Source organism: Dipodomys merriami, unplaced genomic scaffold (assembly GCF_024711535.1).
Source record: "Dipodomys merriami isolate MVZ:Mamm:240054 unplaced genomic scaffold, mDipMer1.0.p SCAF_286, whole genome shotgun sequence".
Taxonomy (NCBI): Eukaryota; Metazoa; Chordata; class Mammalia; order Rodentia; family Heteromyidae; genus Dipodomys; species Dipodomys merriami.
The window spans coordinates 568,454-592,845 of NW_027204337.1; the positions used below are offsets into that span (position 1 = coordinate 568,454).

At 39.6% G+C, this 24,392-nt stretch overlaps 1 protein-coding gene and 1 pseudogene across 1 annotated transcript in view; both read right to left on the reverse strand.

The window, feature by feature from the left end:
• Nucleotides 1-431: 431 nt before the first annotated feature.
• On the reverse strand, nucleotides 432-1,515 carry LOC138838631 (zinc finger protein ZFP2-like; annotated as a pseudogene).
• A 184-nt stretch (nucleotides 1,516-1,699) lies between these two features.
• LOC138838632 (zinc finger protein ZFP2-like) overlaps nucleotides 1,700-24,392 on the reverse strand; it is a 78,141-nt gene continuing 55,448 nt past the window's right edge. The window contains 3 exon segments of the mRNA XM_070038033.1: nucleotides 1,700-1,727; nucleotides 3,934-4,070; nucleotides 6,873-6,931. Coding sequence (XP_069894134.1) covers nucleotides 1,700-1,727; nucleotides 3,934-4,070; nucleotides 6,873-6,931 — 224 coding nt within the window.

Below are 24,392 nucleotides of genomic sequence, written 5' to 3' on the forward strand. Positions count from 1 at the left end.
CTCTGTTGTGTGTGTCCTATGAACTTGGATCCATGAATACTTAGTAAAGGACTTTCCACAATTGTTACATTTGTATATTTTCGCCTGTGTCGGTTCTCTGATGCAAAATGAGTTAGGACTTTTTTTTGAAAACGTTTCCATTTATTTTTCCTACATAGGATTTATCTCCTCCTTGTGTGTGAGGGTGTGTGTGTGTGTGTGTGTCTCTGTGTTTTGTGTGTTTTATGATGAACCATGAGCTGTGTCTTACAAGTCAAAGACATTCCCATTTGGTACAATCCTAAGTTATTTCATTTGTGTGAATCAACTTCTGTGTGTTAAGCTGTGACCTCCAGGTCTTTCCACACTGGTTGCATTCATAAAGTTTCTCTCCTTGTGTTCTGTGATGGATGTTAAGGTTTGCCTTCCAGATGAAAGAATTTCCATGCCTACTACATACATAACATTTCTCTCTGGTGTGTTTTTTTCTGATGGACAGAAAGGTGTATGTTCTGGGTGAAAGACTTTCCACATAGCTTACATTCATAAAATTTCTCCCCTGTGTGCTCTCTGGTTGACAGTAATGTATAGATCTTGGCTGAAATATACTTTCAACACATATGACATTCATAAGGTTTCTTTCCTGTGTGTTTTCTGATGGGCAGTAAGGTATGACTTCTTGGTGAAAGACTTTCCACACACGTTACATTCATAAGGTTTCTCTCCTGTGTGTGTTCTCTCGTGGACAGTAAAGTGTATCTTCTGGGTGAAAGACTTTCCACACATGTTACATTCATAAGGTTTCTTTCCTGTGTGTGTTCTCTGGTGGGCAGTAAAGTGTATCTTCTGGGTGAAAGACTTTCCACACATGTTACATTCATAAGGTTTATCTCCTGTGTGTGTTCCCTGGTGGACAGTAAAGTGCAGCTTCTGGGTGAAAGACTTTCCAGACACATTACATTCATAAGATTTGTTTCCTATGTGTGTTCTCTGGTGAACAGTAAGGGGTGACTTATGTGTGAAAGACTTTCCACACATATTACATTCATAAGGTTTCTCTCCTGTGTGTGTTCTCTGGTGTACAGTAAGGTCTGACTTCTTGGTGAAAGACTTTCCACACATGTTACATTCATAAGGTTTCTCTCCTGTGTGTGTTCTCTGGTGTACAGTAAGGTCTGACTTCTTGGTGAAAGACTTTCCACACATGTTACATTCATAAGGTTTCTCTCCTGTGTGTGTTCTCTGGTGGTCAGTAAGATATGTCTTGCAGGTGAAAGACTTTCCACAAATGTTACATTCAAAAGATTTCTCTTCTGTGTGTGTTCTCTGGTGGACAGTAAGGTATGCCTTACTGGTGAAAATCTTTCGATATATTTTACTTTCATATGGTTTCTCTCCGGTGTGTGTTCTCTGAGGGACAACAGAGTGTGTCTTCTCAGTGAAAGACCTTTTACATTGTTTATATTCTTCAACTACAGAAGACACCTGGGGACTATGTACAGCACACATCTTACCAGGTTCACTGAAAACACCCATGTTCTGACACCCAGTGACCTTTTCTGTCCTCATCCCTAAGGAATTCCCATTATTCTTAATCAGTTCTGACTTCTGTTTTGAGCTCAAATTAAAACTTCTTATAAGTCTCACTTTTTCCTCCTCTGGGTTAATATTCATGACTGCTACTTCAGAGAGATATTTATTGTGATTCTCCTGACAGGTGCTAATCACATCCTCTATTTGTGTTACATCTAAAATGCATAATATAAAAATAGACAAAAACATAAATGAGATCCATAAATTCCTTACTGTAAAGGTATTTTCTCACATTTTAACTGTTACAAGATTTTCAAATATCAAAGCATTTTTTTATGCAGAATATAAACTTTTCTCTGCATGTACTAACTATGAATGTAGTACTGACTTTAAAATGGAAAATAATGTTTTTCTGTATTTCAGATTTTTTTATTTTTTTCTAGGAAATATTTACTGAAATTATTCATCAACATACTCTTAATGGTTCCATTCTGAATGTCACTCTATGCCCAGCACAACTCATAAGCTATTGTCCTGATGAGAGAATAGCAGCACTACCATTCTCCTATTTTCCTCCTACCTGCATAATACTAGTTTAAAAGAAAATGAGATCTCCTTTTGTACATTTCTTATTGTCTTTTTCTCTTAAAGAATGACTTCACCAGGCGCTGGTGGCTCACGCCTGTAATCCTACCTACTCAGGAGGCTGAGATCTGAGGATCCCGGTTCAAAGCCAGCCCAGGCAGGAGAGACCGTGAGACTCCTATCTCCAATAAACCACCAGAAAACCAGAAGTGGCGCTGTAGCTCAAGTGGTAGAGCAATCGCCTTGAGCTGAAGAGCTGAGGGACAGCACCCAGGCCCAGAGTTCAAGCCCCACGACCGACAAAAACAAAACAAAACAAAAAAAAAGAATGACTTCTCTACAGACAAAGAATTGCTAACATTAAATACACTAGCACACCAAATTCAGTTTGCCTCCATGTGAATTCTGGATTGACAATTCCTTGAGACAAAGGATCACCTACTTCTCTGCCACACATGACTCAGGGGCACTAGGAATACTATTGCTCTGTACAGCTCAAGATAAACAGACCAACTGGGCTCTGGACCCATCATCACCATTCAAGATGCTTTAACTCACCTATAAAATTCTTGTCTGAGGCTTCTCTTATCCATGGATCTGCACCTTGCTCCAGCATCACAATCAATTTAGGTTTAGGAACACAGTGTCCTATGATTAAGAAATACTGGAGAATTATTGCTCTTGTTGGGTCATCATTAACGTAAGGTCACAGACATCCTGTTCACAAGGTTGCTCCTAAATCTGGTTCCTCAATTGTTTTTGGGGGTTGGGGGTCCAGTTCTGGGGCCTAAACTCTGGTTCTGGGCACTGTCCGGCAGATCTTCAGCTCAAGGCTAGCACTGTATCACATGAGCCACATAGGCAATTTCAGCTTTTTTTTTTCTGCTTCTGTGGTACTGAGGAATCCAACACAGGGCCTCATGCATGGAAGGCAATTCCTCTGCCACTGAGCCACCTTCCCAGCCCATGGTTTCTCAATTCTTAACAGCTCCATGGTGGAGCAGCATCCAGCTTTGGGTTTATTTTGCCAACTGTGTGGCTTGAACTCAGCTCTTTTGCTAAAAGATAGCATTCTACTAGTTTGAGTCTTGGCTACATTTCTAGTTTTTGAATGGTTAATTGGAGATAAGAGTCTCATGGTCATTTTTCTACAGCTCCTGGTTTCAAACTGAAACCTTCAGATGTCAGCCTCCAGAGTATCTAGGATTGGTAGCTTGAAGCACTAAAACCTGTAGCAGGTTTGGCTTACAAATACAAACTTTTACCTATTGATTTCCAGAGCATACTATCAGTAGTAATGTATGGTCTATTCTAGACTGTAGATCCACCTATAATAATTACCCAAGTCTGGGAAGTCAGTCTCCTATTAGTGGATCATAGCTTAGAACTTTTCTCGAACTATTGATTTGCCTTCTTAAAGAACGAGAATAAAATTAGCTCTTGTGTTACATTTAATGAAGTTGAAGTTTCCCTTAGAAAAAAATAACACTTCCCATGGCCTGGAATCTTTTTTTTTTTTTTTTTTTTTAGAAATTGTAATGGTCCAAATGCTTACACCTGGAATCCTACACTTAGGAGGTGAGATCAGAAGAGGAGGCTTGAAACCAACTTGGGCACGGAAACTCAGAATATACCCCAGAACAAAAGTGAAAATAGAATTGTGGCTCAAGCACTAGTGTGAAAGACAAACAACACCAAGCTCTCAGACTCAAATTTGACTGGCTTTTATACTAGCAGTTTTTTACCTGGGAATGGACTGGAATCTTCTCCCTAAATAACATAAATAGTCTAATGTCTACTAAAATAAAGGCACTTGATCTTCCAAGTGAAAATAACCTTTGCTCACCCAAGGACATGAAGTTGCTATAGGTCTCCAGCATTACATCTCTATGAAGGGTCCTCTGACCAGGATCCAGATCCTGCCACTCCTTCCAGGTGAAGTTCACAGCCACATCATCAAATGATATCAGCTTCTATAATGGCACATTTCCATCAAGAAATTAGACCTGGGTTATGAGAATTCCAACCTGGAATTTCATTATGCTGCAGGTATGCTTCTGTCTTACATAAAATGTTTGCAGCTAGCTTTGTTATCTATTCACTAGGAGAATTAAATACCAAACTAGAAATATTTGACAATACATAAACCTGGTCGTGAAAATACACAGATTTGCAGGGTGCTGGTGACTTATACCTGTAATCCTAGCTATTCAGGAGGCTGAGGTCTGAGGATCAAGGTTCAAGGCCAATCCAGGCAGGAAAGTCCATGAGACACTTATCTCCAATAAACCACCAGAAAATGAAAGTAGCACTGTCACTCAAGTGGTAGCACTCACCTTACCCTGAAGAGCTGAGGAAAAACAGCCAGGCCCAGAATTCAAGCCCCAAGACCAATAAAAAATTACAGTTTCCATAATGCATGCAAACACATTTCTGCTGCTAGCAATAGAGTCAAGATCAAAACTCTAAGGAGACAATAATCTGGCATGATAACATTAAATCTAAGGAGGTGTCTGAAAAATTATATTATTATTTTTGATAAAATTTAATTACATACCAGGGTAAAAATGAATTAAACCAATATTTTTCCTGTTTGACACATACTGCTTCACCATAAATCCTATTTTGACCTTCAATTAACAAGTACTCTCAAAAGCAAGCAGCACACATTCAGGATATCACATGGAATACAGAACATAGAACATTGCTAGATCTATGAAAAGCAGTGTCCACATGAATATTAAAAAAAAAAAAACAGTAACAGTACTCCAGAAAGTAACTAATGATTGATTAGGCCCTTATAAGATTTAATTGAGTTCCCACATAAAATATCCATGGTTTACCATGTTTGGTTTAAATGCTAAATATTGAAATGTGGTCATAGATATCCTGATATTTCCTTCTCATGTAAAAAAGAACTGCTACCATGAAATTTTGTAAACTTTGCCTACATTCTACAATACTAAATAAAGGTGGAGGGAAAAAAATGTTCCTTACAAGGTTTTCATTTTAATAGCCCTTCATGGAAGGTGAAGGCAAATATAGAGAGGCTCAAGGAACACTCAAGATGACAAAAATGATAAATATGACCAAATGCTCAAATGTGTTACATATTCCTGAGTCCTTTCTCCAGTAGATCTCTAAGGTTATATTTTCACTTGTGTTAGTTAATAGTAAAATACCTCAGAGGTCAAAATCAATTAGTGAGCCAACATCAGTGAGATTTTGTGACAAGTGATATTTCTAATAGAGAACATCTTGTCACTGTATTATTTTTTTTCAACACTAGTTCCAATCTTATACTGGCAATGAATTAAAATATTCAAAAGTAGTGGGAAAGAAAAACAAAACTGAATAGCACATCAAATGAAGCTAGACCAACACAAAATCAGGAGAAAACAGATTTTCTTGCAGTGTATCAATTGGTAGAAGGAAGTACTTTTCTGTAGGGAACTCTGAAGTTGAGCTGAAGGGGAAAAGGTTTGAGAGGTTGGAATTCTAGCCTGACACCACTGAGAGAAATGAGAGCTGGCCGCAGAAGGGTTAAAAGAGAATTCTGGAGAGGGTTAAGAGACTGGAGTACAGGCCTTTTCCATACTGTTGGAAAGATAGCATCTGAAACTGAGCTGCTGTTCACCTTGAAGGCTAGGTAAGGTGAACTCCATGTCTGCATTTTCTCTTGATGCCAGTCTTCTGTCACAGGAGAATAAGGAAACATGTTTTCCTGAAAACCTGTTGTGGCTCTGATTGTACTATTAATATAGATACTTCATTTTGGCATGTTATCAATGGTAATCTTCCCTGTGTGAACTCAAGGAACTATGCTAGCTTGATGGCACCCAGGGACCAAGTGCCAGAGAGCCTTCAGAACCCTGGTTTCCCCTAAGTCTATCTGTTTATGTTTTTGTGTTTCTCTAATTTTCTTTGTTTCTGGAATCCTGTAGAACTCTCTAGGCAACAATTTTCCTATACTATGGGTAAGAAAAATGTCAATCCTAAGAGCCATGTGAGCAACATAAAGCTGATCTCTAAGAGAATCTTGTTCCAGATAGATCATTTGAAGAAACAACTGAGACACATATGGAGGAAAGAGGGATTGAAAAAAGAAAAAAATGATAAAAGATACAATGAGAGAGTAAGAAAATTAACCAACACTAGTGAGTAGAAAATCAAAAATGGAGGTAGAAAATAGAGGAAACAAATCTTGTGAGAATACTTTATAAAACAAACAGGACTGTGTAGAAAGACCATAAAGCTTAGCAACAAATACAGGCTAATTTTCAAGTAAGACCAAGACCATGAAGCAGTCCAAGAACTATATATGGAAAGTAATTTAAATACATATAGGTTAATCATTCCTTAATAACACACAAAGGTGTGCATGACCACGCTATTTCAGCAATTCCAGGAAAATTTCATTGAGATAGTTTAATGTTATTCATGAGGAAGTGATCTGGTGGCAATCTATCCTTCAACTTCCATGAGAAATAACCTGTTCTGTGTCATTACATCACATAACAGGTGTGACTACATTTTATGACAAGTTGAAACCTAGACATTCTGAAGCCAATCTGAATTCAACTTAGAATATAACCATTCAATCTGCTAAACCTACAAGCAATCTTTATCTGCTAATTTACAAGCCTTCTTTATCTGATTTATGAATATGCTCCTGAGGCTGAATCTGTGTGGTTGGTATTGTTTTTAATTCTTGGACATCTTTAGGTTGATATAGTGGAATGGAAAACAAATGAAAAATAAAAAAATCAACTCACCAGAGATCCATTCATTCTGTCTTGCTGCTGACAATGATCAGAAGATTCGGGAAGCATGGCTGGGATTTAAGGGAAATGATGCATTCAGAAATGAATCTGTGAGATTTTGGGCCCAGAATTTCCTCTTGCAAACATGATACATGTACTGGAAAACTGTAAAGCCTTCTTTTTTTAATTTTTATTTATTTTTTATTGTGAAAACCTAAAGCCTTCTTATAAGCGAAGAATTTTTAATGTCTTAGGCAGAGCATTAAAGTGTCCAATAAACACAAATCCAGCCCATTTCCTGATAAATAGATATTATTTAACCTACTAATTTATATATTTATGTACACACTAAATTGGAAAAAATGAATGTTCCCACTGAAATTATTGAATAATTGAAAGCAAATACATATATTTCCACTAAAAGTCATTCGTTATTACTGAATATACTTCAGGATGTATGAACTGCTTTTTTTCCTTTTTTTTTTTTTTTTTGCCAGTCCTGGTGCCTGAACTCTGGGCCTGGGCGCTGTCCCTCAGCTCTTCAGCTAAAGGCTAGTGCTCTACCACTTGAGCCACAGCACCACTTCCAGCATTTTCTGCTTATGTGGTGCTGAGGAATTGAACCCAGGGCCTTATGCATGCAAGGCAAGCACTCTACCACTGAGCCACTTTTCCAGCCCATGAAATGCTTTTTTAATGCAAAAGTATCCTCGGAATCCTTGGGTTTTGTGTTCTACCACATTCATTTACATATTTAAACACCATGGAAAGCATTTATGATGTAACAGTAATTTTCACCCAAAGTTAGATAGAAAAATGTATATAGAATATATTTCTTATGTTATACTATTTCAATAATGGGTGTCAAATCGCACATTTCACTCTACCCATTGCACACATATGCAATGATTAGCAATTTGCCATTTAAAATGCTTTGTCCAAAGGACATGAGTAAACATGAGGTAACCCAGATTTGAGAAGTCCCTAAGGTTCATTTCCCTAAACAGTCATGCGAAGAACCTTGGCCATCCTAAAGATATAACATAAAATAATCGATATAGGCGTGACACACCTGAAGATAAGTAACACCTACAAAGCATACAATCTTGAGTAAGACATATTACCTCAAGTTTTCTTCTGTGAATTTTCTTTTTTAGGCCACATGTCCCAGACCAACACTTTCTGTACTACCAGGCACAACCAACTGATTAGAGCTAGGATTAGCAAATCCATAGATGGCACACTTAATGTAAGTTTGCATGATGACATACTAAAAATCATTGTTAACAGGCTGAATAAATTAGCAAGAAGAGGATTAGGGATTACTACATGAATAGATACTTTCAGTCATAACAATTATTCCAACATCCCAAACCACAGCCTCAGATATCCTTTGATAACTTTGCTCTGGCTTATTCCTCAATCCAGCTCATCACGACTCCTAGAAATTAGTTTAAATCTTGCAACAACACAAAGTGATTGAGAGTGGTGTAGGAAAGAGTACCACCTGAATCTGGTGCTCAGGGAAGTAGCAACAATTTTTGCATAAGGCAAAGGAAGCTAGCAACATCTTCCCCTTCTTGTGGTTTTCTGTTTTTCCCTTTAGGGATTCTCAGAATTGACAGGGTCTGTCCATTTATGATGGAGATTCCTATTAATAGGGTGCTCTGCTTCAAACATTGCTAGGCTTCGTTCCTAAAAATACAGGACCAATATCCAATATCCCATGTACAACTGTCTCTAGAAACAGAGTCGAACACAAACACTTGTGAAATCAAGCCAGGAGATTAAAAACTCAAGCCAAACAGATTAAAATATCTCTAGGAGAAACAACACAGAAGCAATAAATTCAACTTCAATGTAAGAGGACTCAAGGCAGTCACAAACCCTACAATTTCACTAGAATTCTTCCTCTACTCCTTTTACACCTAGGCAAAGCAAATAAAGTCATATGGGTTAATAGAAGAATCCCTTGGTCTTGGAGTACAAATGCACAGCTCTTGGGCTCTCCTCATCTGCAGAATCACCAAGCTTGCTCTCAGATATTTGGGAACCAGGTTCTTATACCTCAGGGCCTAGAGCCTAATGACAGCACAAACTCCTGAACCTCAAGCAAATTACCAACTCCAGACTGGAGAAAAGTCTGGAGGGGGCAGTAGGAGCTTTAACCGAAGTGTAATGTTCTCCCTTTGAGCTGACGAGCTCAGTTATGGTGCTTGCAGGCCCAGAGTTTAAGCCACACCAATGACCAAACAGAAACAGAAAAAGAAAAAGAAATCCGTGGAGGGGAGACTCCGGCAGCAATCCCACAGTTCCTACCTGACATCAGTTCCAAAGCCTGAGATTCCTTCAAGTTACAGCTCCCAAGCTCCACTGCACAGAGCTGTGGGCCGGACTCCTGGCTCCCACCTATGGAAGGCCAAACTTTACTTCAGGGCACTTCCAGCAGCAAGGCAAAGGGAAAGAATCCAGAAGAAGCCCACTTAAAATGCCCATGGTGGGCGGGGAGACGCATGCACAAAAGGATCTTCTGCCCCACCTCTGCCCTCCAAAACAACAAAAACAACCCAGGACTATAAATGAAAATGTCCTTCTTGGAGACTACAATTCCCACAATGCCCGGCACCACCCTGGTCACAAGAGTGCTTGAATGCATTGGGACTTTTCTCTCCCTGCTGTAGGAGCTAAGCTGAATTTTACTTGTAAAACACTATTTCCTTCCTGAAACCCGCCACAAAATGTAAATATATGGGGACAAGTGGATGCATTGACTGTTTGGTTCTTTGTTCTAATAATGAAATTGAGTTCATGTGACTGTGTTGCTCATATATTTCTTTTTGTTCCATTCCTGTGTTCTGCTGAATGTAAATTATATCTCTCTTTTGCCTTAAATTGTTTAATATCTCCCCTCCCATCTTACAAAGGTACTCACAGACACTGAACTTATACCAGGTCAATTCCCATTGCTGTAATGTACACAAGGGCATAGAATAGGAAGATTGTTACATGGATATGCAGCATAATCCTTGTGTTGATTTGCATTTCGAAAAAATCTAACAATTAATTTTCCAGAACATCCCCAATTCTATCTATTAAATCAAAGGAGTTTTAGGTTGTTTCTGCAGTTTGCTTTTCATCTAAGGGTGTTATGATTGTTGTTTTTGCTCTTGGTCCTGTGGCTTGAACTCAGAGCTTGTACACTATCTGTGAGCATTTGCTGTGCTCTATTTGCATGTCCTTTAATAATTTCTTCAGGTAAGTAGTGAAAAGTTTCCTCACAGGGATTCTGAAGTACATGGCACATTACCCTGATTTTCCTACAAAGAGAGTGATTTGGGGGTCAGAATGAATGCAGGTGTGTAGAAAAGTGAAGTTTAGGGTAGGTCTATGTTGATGTAATGCTTAATCACTTGCAAATCAGTCTGATTTTGTCTTTTCATTTTTGCATGTGAAAATCTCTTTAGTAGTCTTACCTCCTCTCTGAAACTTAAAGTTCCTCTCAGTAGCTTTAGGCTACATATCTAGGGGACCTCAGACTTGTCTTCTCAGACCTTATCCATTAAGCTGTGGAATAAATCTTTTGTCTCCTGCCCCAGTCTCATCAGAGCACAAGCAAGACTTCTGTGGTCCAATGGGATGGTAATTAAGGAGACAGAGAGTGGGCTGATGGCACAATTCTGCTATGTCTCTCAAATGCTTGTGTAATATTGGTCTAAGCCCACTCTGCCAAAAAGTGCAAACAGCACACTTCTTTCCTCATTCTATTTCAATCTAAGTTTTCCACCAAAGCTTCCCTTCACTTAAAGCCCCAGGCCAATCAGCTAGAACACACACTTCCTCAAACCATAAAGGGCAAGGACTTGCAGTCCTGAGGGTGGGAGTCAATGGTCCTGAAGCCTTTGCTCACATTTTGCCTGCTCCTGCAGGAACCCCAGGGTCTGCAACAGTCTCTCTCTCTCTCTCTCTCTCTCTCTCTCTCTCTCTCTCTCTCTCTCTCTCTCTCTCTCTCTCTCTCTCTCTCTCTCTCTCTCTCTCATAATCAGAGATCCTATACTTGTCTCCTAAAACTTATTTTGATTTTTGGTGATCCTTTACATACAACATAATTGGGATGGATTGGATTGGAAACTTTCTTACCTGATTTTATTTCTCCAGTGTATGGGTTTTGCATGTCCATTTTGTGGAGCTGAACTATTCCTCATGAAAACTGGGAATCAAAGGCCATATTTGGATTATAGACTTCAACTGAAAAGCACCTCTGATAATATAAAGAAAACCTAATTTCATTCTGTAAAAGTAAATTCCTAAGAGGCAAGGAGAAAAGGATCAGGAAACACTGGCGTGCTTCCAAGATTATCTGTGAAGTGTAGTTTTCACTTTTCCATCCTGTATTTCTGATGCATTTATTTATACTTTTATCCTCTTTTTGTTTGTTGTTGGGTCATGGCACTTGTACTCTGAGCCTGGGAACCATCACTGAGCTCAAGTGCTCTACTATGTGAGCCACAACACACTTCCGGATTTTTAGTGGTCACTGGAGATAAGTGTCTCACACATGTTGCTGGCTAGTCTGACTTTGAACTGGGATCCTCAGTTTCAGCCTATTGAAAGCCAGGATTACAGACATGAGGGACCAGCACCCAGCTTATATTACTTGAGTTTTATGTCCCAACCCTGGGGCTTGAACTCAGTGCATGGACACTGCCACTGAACTTCTTTTGTTCAAGACTAGCACCCTACTACATGAGCCACATTTCCACAGTCTGCTTTTTCTCTGTATGTGGTAGTGAGGAGTTGAACCAGGGCTTCATGCATGCTAGGTAAGCATACTACCACTGCTGGGGGCCAGCCACAACACCAGCAGTGCTCCAGAAGAACAAGGGGATGATAATGGAAGATACAGAGACAAGGCTAATGATGAATCTCTCTTTATTTCAGCAACAACCTTAGCTATAGACACTTTCTATATCTGTCCAGTGATTGCATCACTTTATTCTAGGACTCAACCTGGCAACAACTGCAGATTATATGCATCCTTCCTCATTCTACTTCAACCTTTGTCCACCAAACTCCTACAGGTAAGGCCCCAGGCCCAGAAGCTAAAAGGAACACTCCCAGAATCAATCAGTTAAGTGTCTGTAAATACCTGATCCTGGGCTGGGAAGGTGGCTCAGTGGTAGAGCACTTGCCTTGCATGCTCGAGGCCCTGGGTTCGATTCCTCAGCACCACATAAAAAAAAAGCCGGAAGTGGCGCTGTGGCTCAAGTGGTAGAGTGCTAGCCTTGAGCTGAAGAGCTGAGGGACAGTGCCCAGGCCCAGAGTTCAGTCCCCACGACCGGACCCAAAAAAAAAAAAAAATACCTGATCCTATGGTTTGAACTCTGGGCCTGAGCACTAACCCTGAGCTCTTTCCCCCAAGTTGAGCTCTCCAGAACTTGAGCCACAAGGTCACTTCCATTTTTCTGGTGGTTAATTGGAGTTAGAGCTCATGAACTCTCCTGCCAAAGATGGGTTTAGACCAGCATCTTCAGATCTCAGCTGCCTGAGTACCTAGGATTACAGGCATGAGCTACTGGCACCCAGCTGCAAATACCTTTTTAAACTGAGAGGAGAGATATTCAAATTTTTAAGGCAAAACAGAGACATAATTTATGTTCAGAGGAACATACACTTTGAATAAAAACAAAATCAATAACCATGGAGTCGTATAACATCAATTACATTAATAAACTAAGAATTAAAAAGCCAAATTATCTAATGCTCCTAATACAATTCTATGTTTTGGTTGATCTCACAATGTTTCAGGAGGTAAATGGATTTTACAAGAGGAAACTCACCTTAGTTTCCCACAGTTGGGAGAGAAATGTCCCCAAGCAACCAAGCACACTTAGGACCAATTCTCTGGTACCAGTCCAAACCCTGTAACAAGCCCACTTCCTCTAGTTGAATGCATGGTATTATGGGAATTGTAGTTTTTATTGGGGCACAGATCCTTTGAAAGTGTGGAGGGGGGCTAGGGTAAGGCATTTGAGTCTCCTTGGCTGCCACTGTTGGTGTTTTTAGTTTGCAAATTCGGGTTTCTTTCCTTTTACCTTGCTGCTGGAAGAGCTCTGAAGTACAGCTTTGCACTCCATAGTCAGAGCCAAAAGGAAGAAGCCCAGTGCCTCTTCTTCATAGGCACTTGGGAGCTGTAACTTGAAGCAATCTGATTTGGGAGCCAGAGTCTGCCCTTAGCATCTTTCCCTAGTCTGGGGTTGATGATATTTTATGGGCTCTTGGGTTTGTGCTGCCATTAGCACTTGTTCCTCCAGCTGTCAGAAATTGGCTCACAAACCTCTGGTCCTGTAGACATGGAGAGTCAGGAGTTGTGCGTTTATACTCCTGAACCTAGAGATTCTGGTACTGACCCTTGTGACTTCATAAACTTGCTTTTTGTGTATTGAAGCCTATGAATAGTAAATATTCCTTGAAAAAATGTCTTATATAAACACATTGATCCTCTTTTCACCCTGTGCACTTCCTATGGCTTTCAAAATGCTGCTGGCACAGATATACTCCAATGAATGTATCTGTTTTTAACAAATTACAATTTCTCCACTAATATAATTAGCCTATTTTACATCACTTAAATTGAGAGAGACTGGCTGTCAGGTGGTTCAGTGGTAGAGTGCTTGCCTTGCATGAATAAGTCCCTGGGTTTGAATCAAACATAAGTAGAAAAAACTCACAGGGCACTGTGGCTCAAGTGGTAGAGTGCTAGCTTTGAGTTTAGGAGCTGAGGAACAGTTCCCAGGCTCAGAGTTCAGGCCCAATGACAGCCAAAATAAATGAGAGAGACTTTCTATATATGTATTCCAAATCAATTGTTAAAATATAATTTGAATATAATACAATGACCTTGATATATGTGCTTGTCCTGATTCTAGAATTCAAGGTCTGGAAACTGACTATGAAATTATTTGGCTACTTTATTGGAGATAAGTCTCTCAGACACTCTTGTACCCATGACTTCAATTTGTCATCCTTGTAGTGATCCTTTAGGTCCATCCCAGGGGACCAAAAGCAAGCACAGGAGAAAGATTATTATAAGGTTTACTAGAAAGACAGTATTTCCCAGGAGAGGGAGCACATTCATCTGTCTCTTTTCAGGTAGCAACAGGAGCTGGGGGCAGGAAGTTAGGTAGGTGCATGCTCAGGTTGGTGTGGGTAGAGAGAGGGAGTGGTCAGCAGTATGGAGAGAACTCTAGGTCTGGGAGGAGCTCAGGTCTGGGTGGAGATGAGGAGCAAAGGCAGGGATAATACTAACTTTCCTCAGATCTCAGCCTTCTGACTAGCTAAGATTACAGCCATTAGACATGAGAGCCCAGTTACAATGTCCTCTTTTAAATTCAGATTCTATTCTAATAAAATAATATGAAATAGAAAACTTGAAAATTTTAAGGCAGGATGTTCAGTCACTAATGTGGATGAGGTTGGTCCAAATCCCAAAACAAACAGCAAATACCCCACCATGAAATCTGTAACACTCCTCAGCTTAAGTATTGTGAATGTGAACACTTAGACTATAATAAATTCACTTTAAGTTTTTCAAAGTAAGAAAACATTCTTGTGATGTAGGAAAACCCATTACTAATGTGCAAAACCTGCTTTTAAAGGATTCATATGGTCTTTCCTATCAAAAACTACCTCACTGAAGTAAACAGAATAGATTTTCTCTTTTTGTAAATGTCACTGCAAAGTTTATGTATTTTATGTTATCAGTTACCATTGTGGGTAAGTGTAAGGAAAACCAGGATGCTGGATAAAAGAATTTCCTGTATACCAACATTTATGAGCAAAAGCACATCCCTATATAAGTTGTTTCTTTTAAATTTTATGGATCTACATTTTGGGGTGTATTTTCTGTTAATATTGTTTAGTAACACATAAGACTTTACTCTTCTGTGGATTTGTCTTTAGTGGAGACTTTAATGCTCTACTTGATTCAGGAATGTTTCTTCTCCCATAAGGCTTTATGCTTTTCCAGTCCACTATCATGTTCTGACCAGAAACTTCGAGGGTAAAATCACACAGTTTCTTTTCTGACTCTCTCATTTGGCTTCTCTCTAAGCCATGGCTCCAGAATCTTTACTCATTGTCATAAGCAAGAAAGAGTGAAAGGATCTCTGATGAGATTCTTTTATTTCTCACTCTGTTTGACATTCCATGTTATGAACCTAACTGTGTCCAAAATTGAAAAACAGAAAGAAAAAAAAAAGATTCAGCTTTAGGAACATGTTTCTAAAAAAGCTAAGGATGGCTTGTAGATTTAGTAGATGATCAAATCTTGCCTTCTAAGATAAGTGCAGATTTGCTTTAGTTTGTTTCTCATTTTTTAATGTGAGGACAAAGTTACTTCACTTTTTTGTGCTTCAATGACACCTAGGAGGTAACTTCTCATGGAAGGTAAAGGTTGGCTAGAATCTGGTCGGGCATCACATCCACAAAAATAACATTAGACTATTGTAATAAAGTTTTAATGGATTTGCTGAAAAAGTGTGTTCAAACATAATTTTGACTGCTGTACAGGACTGAGTGTATTATAAGTAGTTCAATTAATCTCTGTAAATACTTTTGGACTTCTTTGTGGTATTTGTCTTTCTTGAAACTTAGTCCTTATTTGATGGCATTTATAGAAATCTTTATTTTTCTCTAAGTTACGTACAAGTGTAGAAGTGCTGGACCATATTTCTATGTAATTCTATATTTAGTTCTTTTTAGGACTTTTTGTCCCATCTTTGACAGTTTTACATACCTGAGAGAAATGCACCAAGTTCACATTGTTGTCACATCTCTCCTAGCTTTTGTTAGACTGTGGAAGGATTTTTGTTGTCTTGTTTAAAACTATGGCCACATTAACATGTATAAAATGGTTATTTTATTGTACTTCTGATTTGAATTTTCTCATGATTATTGATACTTTTATATTTTAATCTTCACAATAAATTTTTTAAAAATGGAAAAACAAGAGAAACACAGAGTAAGTTCTCCAGTGGATGTAGGTAGCAGTTGGTGCAGGGAGGGTGAGCAGACATAATAAAGGAGAGGAATATGGTTTTATAAAAGTGTATTTGTGTGTGTGCGTTTGTGTGTTGTGTTTATCAATGAAACTTGCTGACTTTGGTTTTTTGTTTCATTTGCTCGTTTCATCTTGTTTTTGTTGTTCTTGTTTGACATTCCTGGGGTTAAAACTCAGGGCTTGAAAACTGTTCCTGAATTTCATTATGCTGAAGGTTACCACTCTACCATTTCAGCTACAGCACCAGTGCTTTTAGGGGTATTTGGGGGCTGTTCTTGTTTATTAGCTACTGAGATATCAAACTTAGTATTCCATGCATGCTAGGCAAGCACTTTATCACTCGCCCGCATTGCCAGCCCCAACCACACTGTTTTAAGAATGGAGGCAGGGCTGGGAGTGTGGCTCAGTGGTAGAGTGCTTGCCTTGCATACATGAGGCACTGGGCTCCACTCCTCAGCCCCACATCAGCAGAAAATTCATTGTGACTTATCACCAATTAAATGCCAGAAAACTACAAGTGACAGTATGGCTAGAATTGGTAGCCTGCCAGCCTTTAGTGAAAAGATTAGGGAATATACCAGGCCCTCCCTTAGTTTAAACCCCACAGCTAACAATTGAAAGAAAAAAGAAACAATCCCAAACAAACAAAAACCTAATTACTTGCTCATTGCCTTTGTTGTACTTTTCTTTGTAGTTATAACTGAATACTTCCTGTCATTCCATTTTCTACATTCTACTTTTCACTTTGAGGGGTTGAATCTTTGGACATGCACATGGAAAGTGGATACTACATACCAACCTATTCTTTCTTCTTTTAACATAAAAAGTGTGCTTATAGGACAGGGAAGGTAGCTAAGTAGTACAGTGCTTGCATCCCAGGAATGAGGAACTATTTCCTCAGGTTCTCATACACAGAAAAAGCCAGAAGTGGTGCTGCGGCTCAAGTGGTAGAATGCTACCCTTAAGCAAAAGCAGCTCAGGGAAAGCACCTGACCCCTGAGTTCAAGCCTAAAGATCAGCAAAAAAAAAAAAAGTCTACTCATTTAAATTAGTCAGTGCTTCCTCTGGAATTTAAACGACAAACTTACAAGTGACATAACTTCACTTTCAATAGTATAGTCCTCCTTTCCAGAGTTCAGGGACCGCACACAGAAGAGACCTTAGGCCTCTGCTGTCATGTATAAACTAGCTGTTGTACAACATTAAGCATTAACACATACATTTCTATTATTATTTTGAACACAATGGGATTTGTAAGGGTAGGTAAAAATAAGTGAAGGAAGCCCTTCCTTTTCACCTATTTGTTGTGATAGTAATGGATCTATTTTGCGGTGCACCTAAGTCCCACACTTGTCATTGAAGTTCTCTCTGGGCTGGGAAGGTAGCTCAGTGGTAGAGCTCTTGCCTTGCATGCCTGAGGTCCTGGGTTCGATTCCTCAGCACCACATAAGCAAAAAGAAAAAAGCCAGAAGTGGTGCTGTGGCTCAAGTGGTAGAGTGCTAGCCTTGAGCTGAAGAGCTGAGGGACAGCGCCCAGGCCCAGAGTTCAGGCCCCATGACCGGACCCCCCCCAAAAAAAAATGGCAGTCTAAGTTCTGGGGCTGGGAAGGTGGCTCAGTGGTACAGCGCTTGCCTTGCATGCTCAAGGCCCTGGGTTCGATTCCTCAGCACCACATAAGAAAAAAGCCGGAAGTGGTGCTGTGGCTCAAGTGGTAGAATGCTAGCCTTGAGCTGAAGAGCTGAGGGACAGCGCCCAGGCCCAGAGTTCAGGCTCCACGACCGGACCCAAAAATAAATAAATAAATAAATGAAGTTCTCTCTGAACTACTTTTCAATTTCTTTTCTTCTTAGGACACACACATTCACCCACATCCTGAAGAATATTTCCTAGTTCATCTAACAATGTTTTACTACCAATTCTCTAGTCCAAAAGTAATGGTATCATCTACATAGGACAAGACTATTACATTAGGCCACTGACTTCTCTGACAGGTCCCTGTGTCAACAGTCAGCCCTGCAGGAAACACGTGTACACCTTGGCCCATGCTGCAGGTGCCATGCTGTGCTGGTGGTGGACTGATGGGGAGCACATACCCTGCTCTGGGCTTCTCACTCCTGTCCCAAGGGGCTTGCCAGGTTTGCCTATTGCATGAAGACTTTGGCACTGCCCTCCTCTCCTCAGCTGGCTCCTTACCAAACTTTTCTTTTGTGTACCTTCCATTTTGAGTTCTGGCATAGACCATGAGCCCAACCAACTTCCACCACATCAGATGAAGTCTCCACATCAAACTTTTGGTAACAAACATTTAAGTTAGAATACACATATAACATTTTGGCTGGGTTTGGTTCAGACCCCATATACAAGTGAGGCAAAGATGGTTGGCTGTGGATGCTCCAGGTAGTCATCTACTCAAAGTACTGAGACCTCTATAACAGGGACTTCAAACAAGGGTGTAAGTGATCAGAAAAATGAAAGAGAGAATTTTAAAAGAATTTCTTAATTCAAATTCATTGAGGGAACAGAAAAAATATACACTTAATGTTAAGCTAATTATGGGAGGAAAAATGACCTAGAGCTGGACAAACATAAAGATATAAGTGTTCCAGGTAACACAAGGGGACCTTCGTTGGTCACTGGGAGTCTAGTGAAAATCCTATGATAGCCTTGTTCAGTACCCACTGTGCTCAGTATCCCAGCTTCTGCCCCTTCCAGTCATTCTGAGGTGCATCATTCCAGGTTAACCTGAGGAAGAAACAAGGGTTCACCTAACATTGGGGTCAAGAGTGCTTGGGAATTGGAGGTTGTTGGTTAAATACTTAGATCTCTGGAGAGCAGACTCTTCAGGGTCCTGACTGAATCATATTAACTGCCCCTGCTGATGATATCAGAATTTTCTCTAAAATAAATATGACTTCATTTGTATACTTTATCCAATAACATTCACTGAATGGGTATTGAAAATAATCTAATTTAGAGCTGAAATCTTCATACAAAAGCAGAATTCTTCTAAAGCCTAATTTTGAAAAGGGCTACAGGATGATCTGTGTGGTAGGACCCTTGACATTCTGAAAACTTTTGTAACTTAACCCATTCTTAGTGATTGTGTCTATGGTGAATATGTACCTAAGTCATGGTTCACCACTTCTCTTCTGAACATAGCTTTTAGAATGAGCTGAAACTAGATATCCTGTCAATCACGCGTGGGAGTGGCCTTGAAATAAAGTGCAATCAGAAAGGGAAAAACAACAAAAATGCTTCAACACATCTGAACAGCTCAAACTGAAATGCGTATTTCTCCTACATCTATGTGCACACAGCATAAGACCACAACCTTCTCGTTCAAATATCTTGGTATTCTGGGACCTTAAATCATCACCAGTTGATTCCTTCTTTTCTTATATTACTGTTTCAAGTATACTGAAATATTTGGCCACATTTTATATGTTGAGATCTCTCTTTGAAGGACTCATTCTGTACTTTACAAACATGGACCACATTGTCCTGCATAGTAACTTGAACTTCTGCAAGGACCTATGGACTAGACAGAAACATAAAGGTATGTGCATGTGCATTCACATGAAAAAAGATACGAAACTATTCGTGACAATCTACCATTACCCTGGCTTATAAGATATTTCAATATCAACTTCAATTGAGGACAATGACTATACCCTATGGAAGAGTTTATGCTCATACAAGACTGGTAACTTTTCTGCACGAGGGCCAAAAACCCATTTTAGAAAATATCTTCTCTGGCCTTGGAGTGCTTTCTACTCAGGGCCTGGGTACTGTCCTTGAGCTTTGGTAATAAAGGGACAAAATTGTTGACAGTCTATCAACTTCATTCACAGCACTACTTGTGGGAAATTTGGTGATAATTGGCCATAACACTCTCACAGCAATTCCTACCTAGTTTGCTTTTCAATTGTGATCTTTAAACCTCATACTCTTGAGCAACTAACAATTCCAATGTGAAGTACCAGTGCCCTGTTAGATCAGGAGATCTTACTTACTTGATCCAAGCAGGACTCATGGTGTCCACATAACAGGATATAAAATTCATAACATCATATAGCCATATGGAAAGGTCCTTTTGCAATCACTTAGTAAAGGACTGTTTACCTATCATTGGGTAAACCACATCCATATTCTTCCACTAAATATTTGGAAGAATGTATTGGTTACACGTATTTTATTATGGCTCCTCAGGTTGAATTCAGGGGCAAAAATTTGTGAGGCTTCCTTTACCTTCTATACCAGATGCCCTTTTGTATCACTGATTTTTCACCTTAGGGTCTTGCTTCTCTGCCTGGGCCTTTCAACACACTAATTTTATAATTACATATCACAAGTAGCAAACAAGATAGGCACATATAACCAGAGCCATGCTTTTATTGGCTAAGATACCATTTTCATGAAGCATTTCCATGGGATGGCCTACAAATACTATCTAATTTCAGCTTCCTGAATAGCAAGGATTCAACACATGAGGGAGTGTAATTGCTCATTTTTAATTGCTAGTCTTAAATTAAAAGAAGGAAAGGGTATTTTACCAATTCAGTGAGCATTTAGTCCTTTAAATTCTGATTTCAAGCAAAGTGTTGGCTAAATGATAACAGAAATAATAAAAAAAATTAATTAAATAAGTTATCATCAGGCATACTTTGAATGAATGTGGCACATTGGTTCATAATTTGAGCTATATAACAAGCCTAGGTGGGACTCTGATCTGTGAACCATCCCTTTTCAGAAAGTTTCCAGTCTTTAAACATGGGAGAATGAACTATTTCCAAATGGATGTGGTGTGTGTGTGTGTGTGTGTGTGTGTGTGTGTGTGTGTGTGTGTGTGTGTGTGTGTGTGTGTGTGCGCGCGTGTGTGTGTGTGGTACAAGTAGGAAGGCCAAGGGCACAGGTGCCTCCCAATACCCCTATTTTTTTAAACTAGGCCTCTGTAGATAAGCAGAAGGGTTGGGCTGGGAAGGTGGCTTAGTGTTAGAGCACTTGTCTTGCATGCACGAGGCCCTGTGTTTGATTCCCCAGCACCACATAAGCAAAAAGAAAAAAAAGCTGGAAATGGCACTGTGGCTCAAGTGGTAGAGTTCTAGCCTTGAGCCGAAGAGCTGAGGGACAGCACCCAGGCCTAGAGTTCAGGCCCCACAACTGGACCCCCCCCAAAAAAAGGAGAAGGGTAAACAATGTGAGGGAAGGGGTTAAAGAGCAACTACTTAACTCTTGCAATGTGAACTCCTCTGTCCTTATCTTATAAATAGAATCATAGGCAGGATTAAAGGATCCTTTTTTTATTGTGAAAATACCATAAAGAGTAGTTATAATTTTTGAACAATTGAAATAAATACAGAAATTATTGAAGCCACAGGAAGCCTGAGCTGAAGCACTGAAGCAAACTTCCTGTTACCAGAGAGAGATTTCTTCAGAACAGCCCACAGGGCTCATGCTCTGATTCCTAGCTTTTATGGAGACCAAGATGAGACAATCTACTTTGAAGCCAGTTCAGGCTGGCTTCAACTCAGGTCCTAAGTTCAACAACTTATATTGGCACAAAAACATTCCTTCATGAGAGTGTGAAAGTAGAGCTCTTCATGTAACCAAACAGCTCTGGACATATCTAGAATGACTGGCATTTAAAGGATCTGGAGTCTTGGTCTAGGTTTACCAATTAAGCACTTTCTGATATAACAGATATTTTTTCTAAAGACCTCCAGGATATCTTTAATTACATAACTATACAGTGGCATCTATCTTGGCTCTAGAAATTCTAAATTTAGGTCAACCTTTGTGTTTCTGTAAAAGAAGACAGTATATTTGTTGGAAGCCACATTTTGGAAGATGGAATACTGGAGTCTATTACACAGCTAGCTGTCTGCAAGCAGCCTGTTGTAACAAAGACTTGCAGTCCACAAATACACTTAGACAACTTGGAAACAGGACAGAAAGGGGGAAAAAGGATAAAAACAACACCAAGAAACCAATCAGCACCAAGAGAGTGCTGAATTGGGACACTATGATGACCAGAGACAAGCCAGGAGACAGGACAAAGGACATGATTACAGAGACATGTGGCATGGCATCTGGTGCCACTGCTGGTCCAGCCTAAATAGGGCCTAAGCAGGAGACAGCGCTACAGGAAATTCCCAGTCCCAGGCACTGGACTATCAGTTTGAGTAACATATCAGCCAAATGCCCATGCCTGCTTGCAGGGATCCAGCCACACCCATCATTTGAGAGGCAAGTGATGGATGGGGCATTTCCTTCACCCTGCATGAAAACAAGATGCCAGACCCCACCATCTACCATGTGGCCAATAGGGCACCAGCCACACCTGACCTCATTACTTAATATTACTGAATTATTAAATCAATTTATAAAATGTTACATCCTCTTTATCATTTTGTAAACAGTTCAAGAATTTGCTTTTTATAAAAGCCATTCTTCTTGCGCCGGAGCTCTGAAAAAATAATGCTCACATTCACCAAAAATTAAACATTCTTCTTTTGTTCTCATGTTCTTGCCTCCTATCATAACAGTCTTTACTCATCTATTGTACCCATAACCATGTTGCAGATGATCTGAATCCAGTCCCGAATGGCCAGAGCTAATATTTCTAAGAAGAGTTTTTTAAATTACCTGACACAAAATTCCTTAGTATAAAAGACACAAGTTAATAACTTCAATCTCTGAATTACTCATTGAGACTGGTTGTTTCTACATGCTTTGGATAATATTGAATGACACCATACCACTCAACACGATGACAGGATGAGGAATGTTGGCTCAAAGAGAGCTGAAGAGTGAAGAATGGTTTCCCATCACACCTAGCTTACCTCTGCCATGAAGGATTTCTCTGTATAATTTACAGAGGTTTTCTGACAAAGATTTTCCTACATTGGGTTTCTTCCCAGGGTGAATGTTCTAATACTTGCTGAAGGTTGGCTTCTTGTTGAAAGACTTCCTCTCATGTGTATATTTGCAGAGATTCTGTCATGTGTCCAGGTCTCGGATACTTGTCCAGATGTGACTTCTGGCAAAATGTTTTTTATACTCATAATTTCTTTCCTGTCTATGCTCTCACATATGCTCAGGACTCAGCTCTGGTTGAAAGTCATTTCACATATGTTTTATGCACTACTTTCTTTTCTCGTATGTGAGTCAGTTCTCTGATGAACATGAGGTATTCCTTTCTGATCAAAGGATTTCCAAATTTGTAATATTTTTAAGATTACTCCATTGTGTATGTCCTATGAACTTGGATTCATGAATACTTCGTAAAGAACTTTCCACATTCGTTACATTTGTATTTTCTCGCCTGTGTCTGTTTCCTGATGCAAAGTGAGTTAGGACTTTTCTTGAAAACCTTTCCATTTATTTTTCCTACATAAAAATTTCCCTCCTCTTTCTGTGTGAGGGTGTGTGTGTGTCTGTGTGTCTGTGTTTTGTGTGTTCTGTGAGGAACCCTGAGCTATGTGTCTTGTAGTTCGAGGACTCCACATCTGCTATATCATAAGGTCTCTATCCTGTATTGGTTCTTTATTGCAATTTCAATTTTCTTACAGATCAAAGACTTTCCCATTTGGTACAATCCTAAGTTATGTCATTTGTGTGAATCAACTTATGTGTATTAACCTGTGACCTCCAGGTCTTTCAACACTGGAACACTGGTTGCATTCATAAGGTTTCTCTCCTTGTGTTCTGTGATGGATATTAAGGTGTGCCTTCTAGGTGAAAGAATTTCTATACCTGCTACCTACATAACATTTCTCTCTGGTGGGTTTTTTCTGATGGAAAGAAAGGTATATGTTCTGGGTGAAAGACTTTCCACATAGGTTACAATCATAAAAATTCTCTCCTGTGTGTGCTCTCTGGTGGACAGCAAGGTGTACCTTCTGGCTGAAAATCTTTCCACACATATGACATTCATAAGGTTTCTTTCCTGTGTGTTTTTTGATGGACAGTGAGGTTTGAATTCCAGGTGAAAGACTTTCCACACATGTTACATTCATAAAGTTTCTCTCCTGTGTGTGTTCTCTGGTGGCCAGTAAGATAGTACTTCTTGGTGTAAGACTTTCCACACATGTTACATTTAAATTGTTTCTCCTTTGTTTGTGTTCTCTGGTGGACAGTAAGGTTTGATTGGGTGAAAGACTTTCGACACTCATTACATTCATAAGGTTTCTCTCTAGTATGTGTTCTCAGGTGGACAGTAAGGTGTACCTTCTTAGCAAAAGACTTTCCACACATGTTACATTCATAAGGTTTCTCTCCTGTGTGTGTTCTGTGGTGGCTAGTAAGATATGACTTGCAGGAGAAAGACTTTCCACAAATGTTACATTAAAAAGGTTTCTCTTTTGTGTGTGTTCTCTGGTCAACAGTAAGCTTTGAGTTCTTGGTGAAAGACTTTCCACACATGTTACATTCATAAGGTTTCTTTCTTGTGTGTGTTATCTGACGGACAGTGA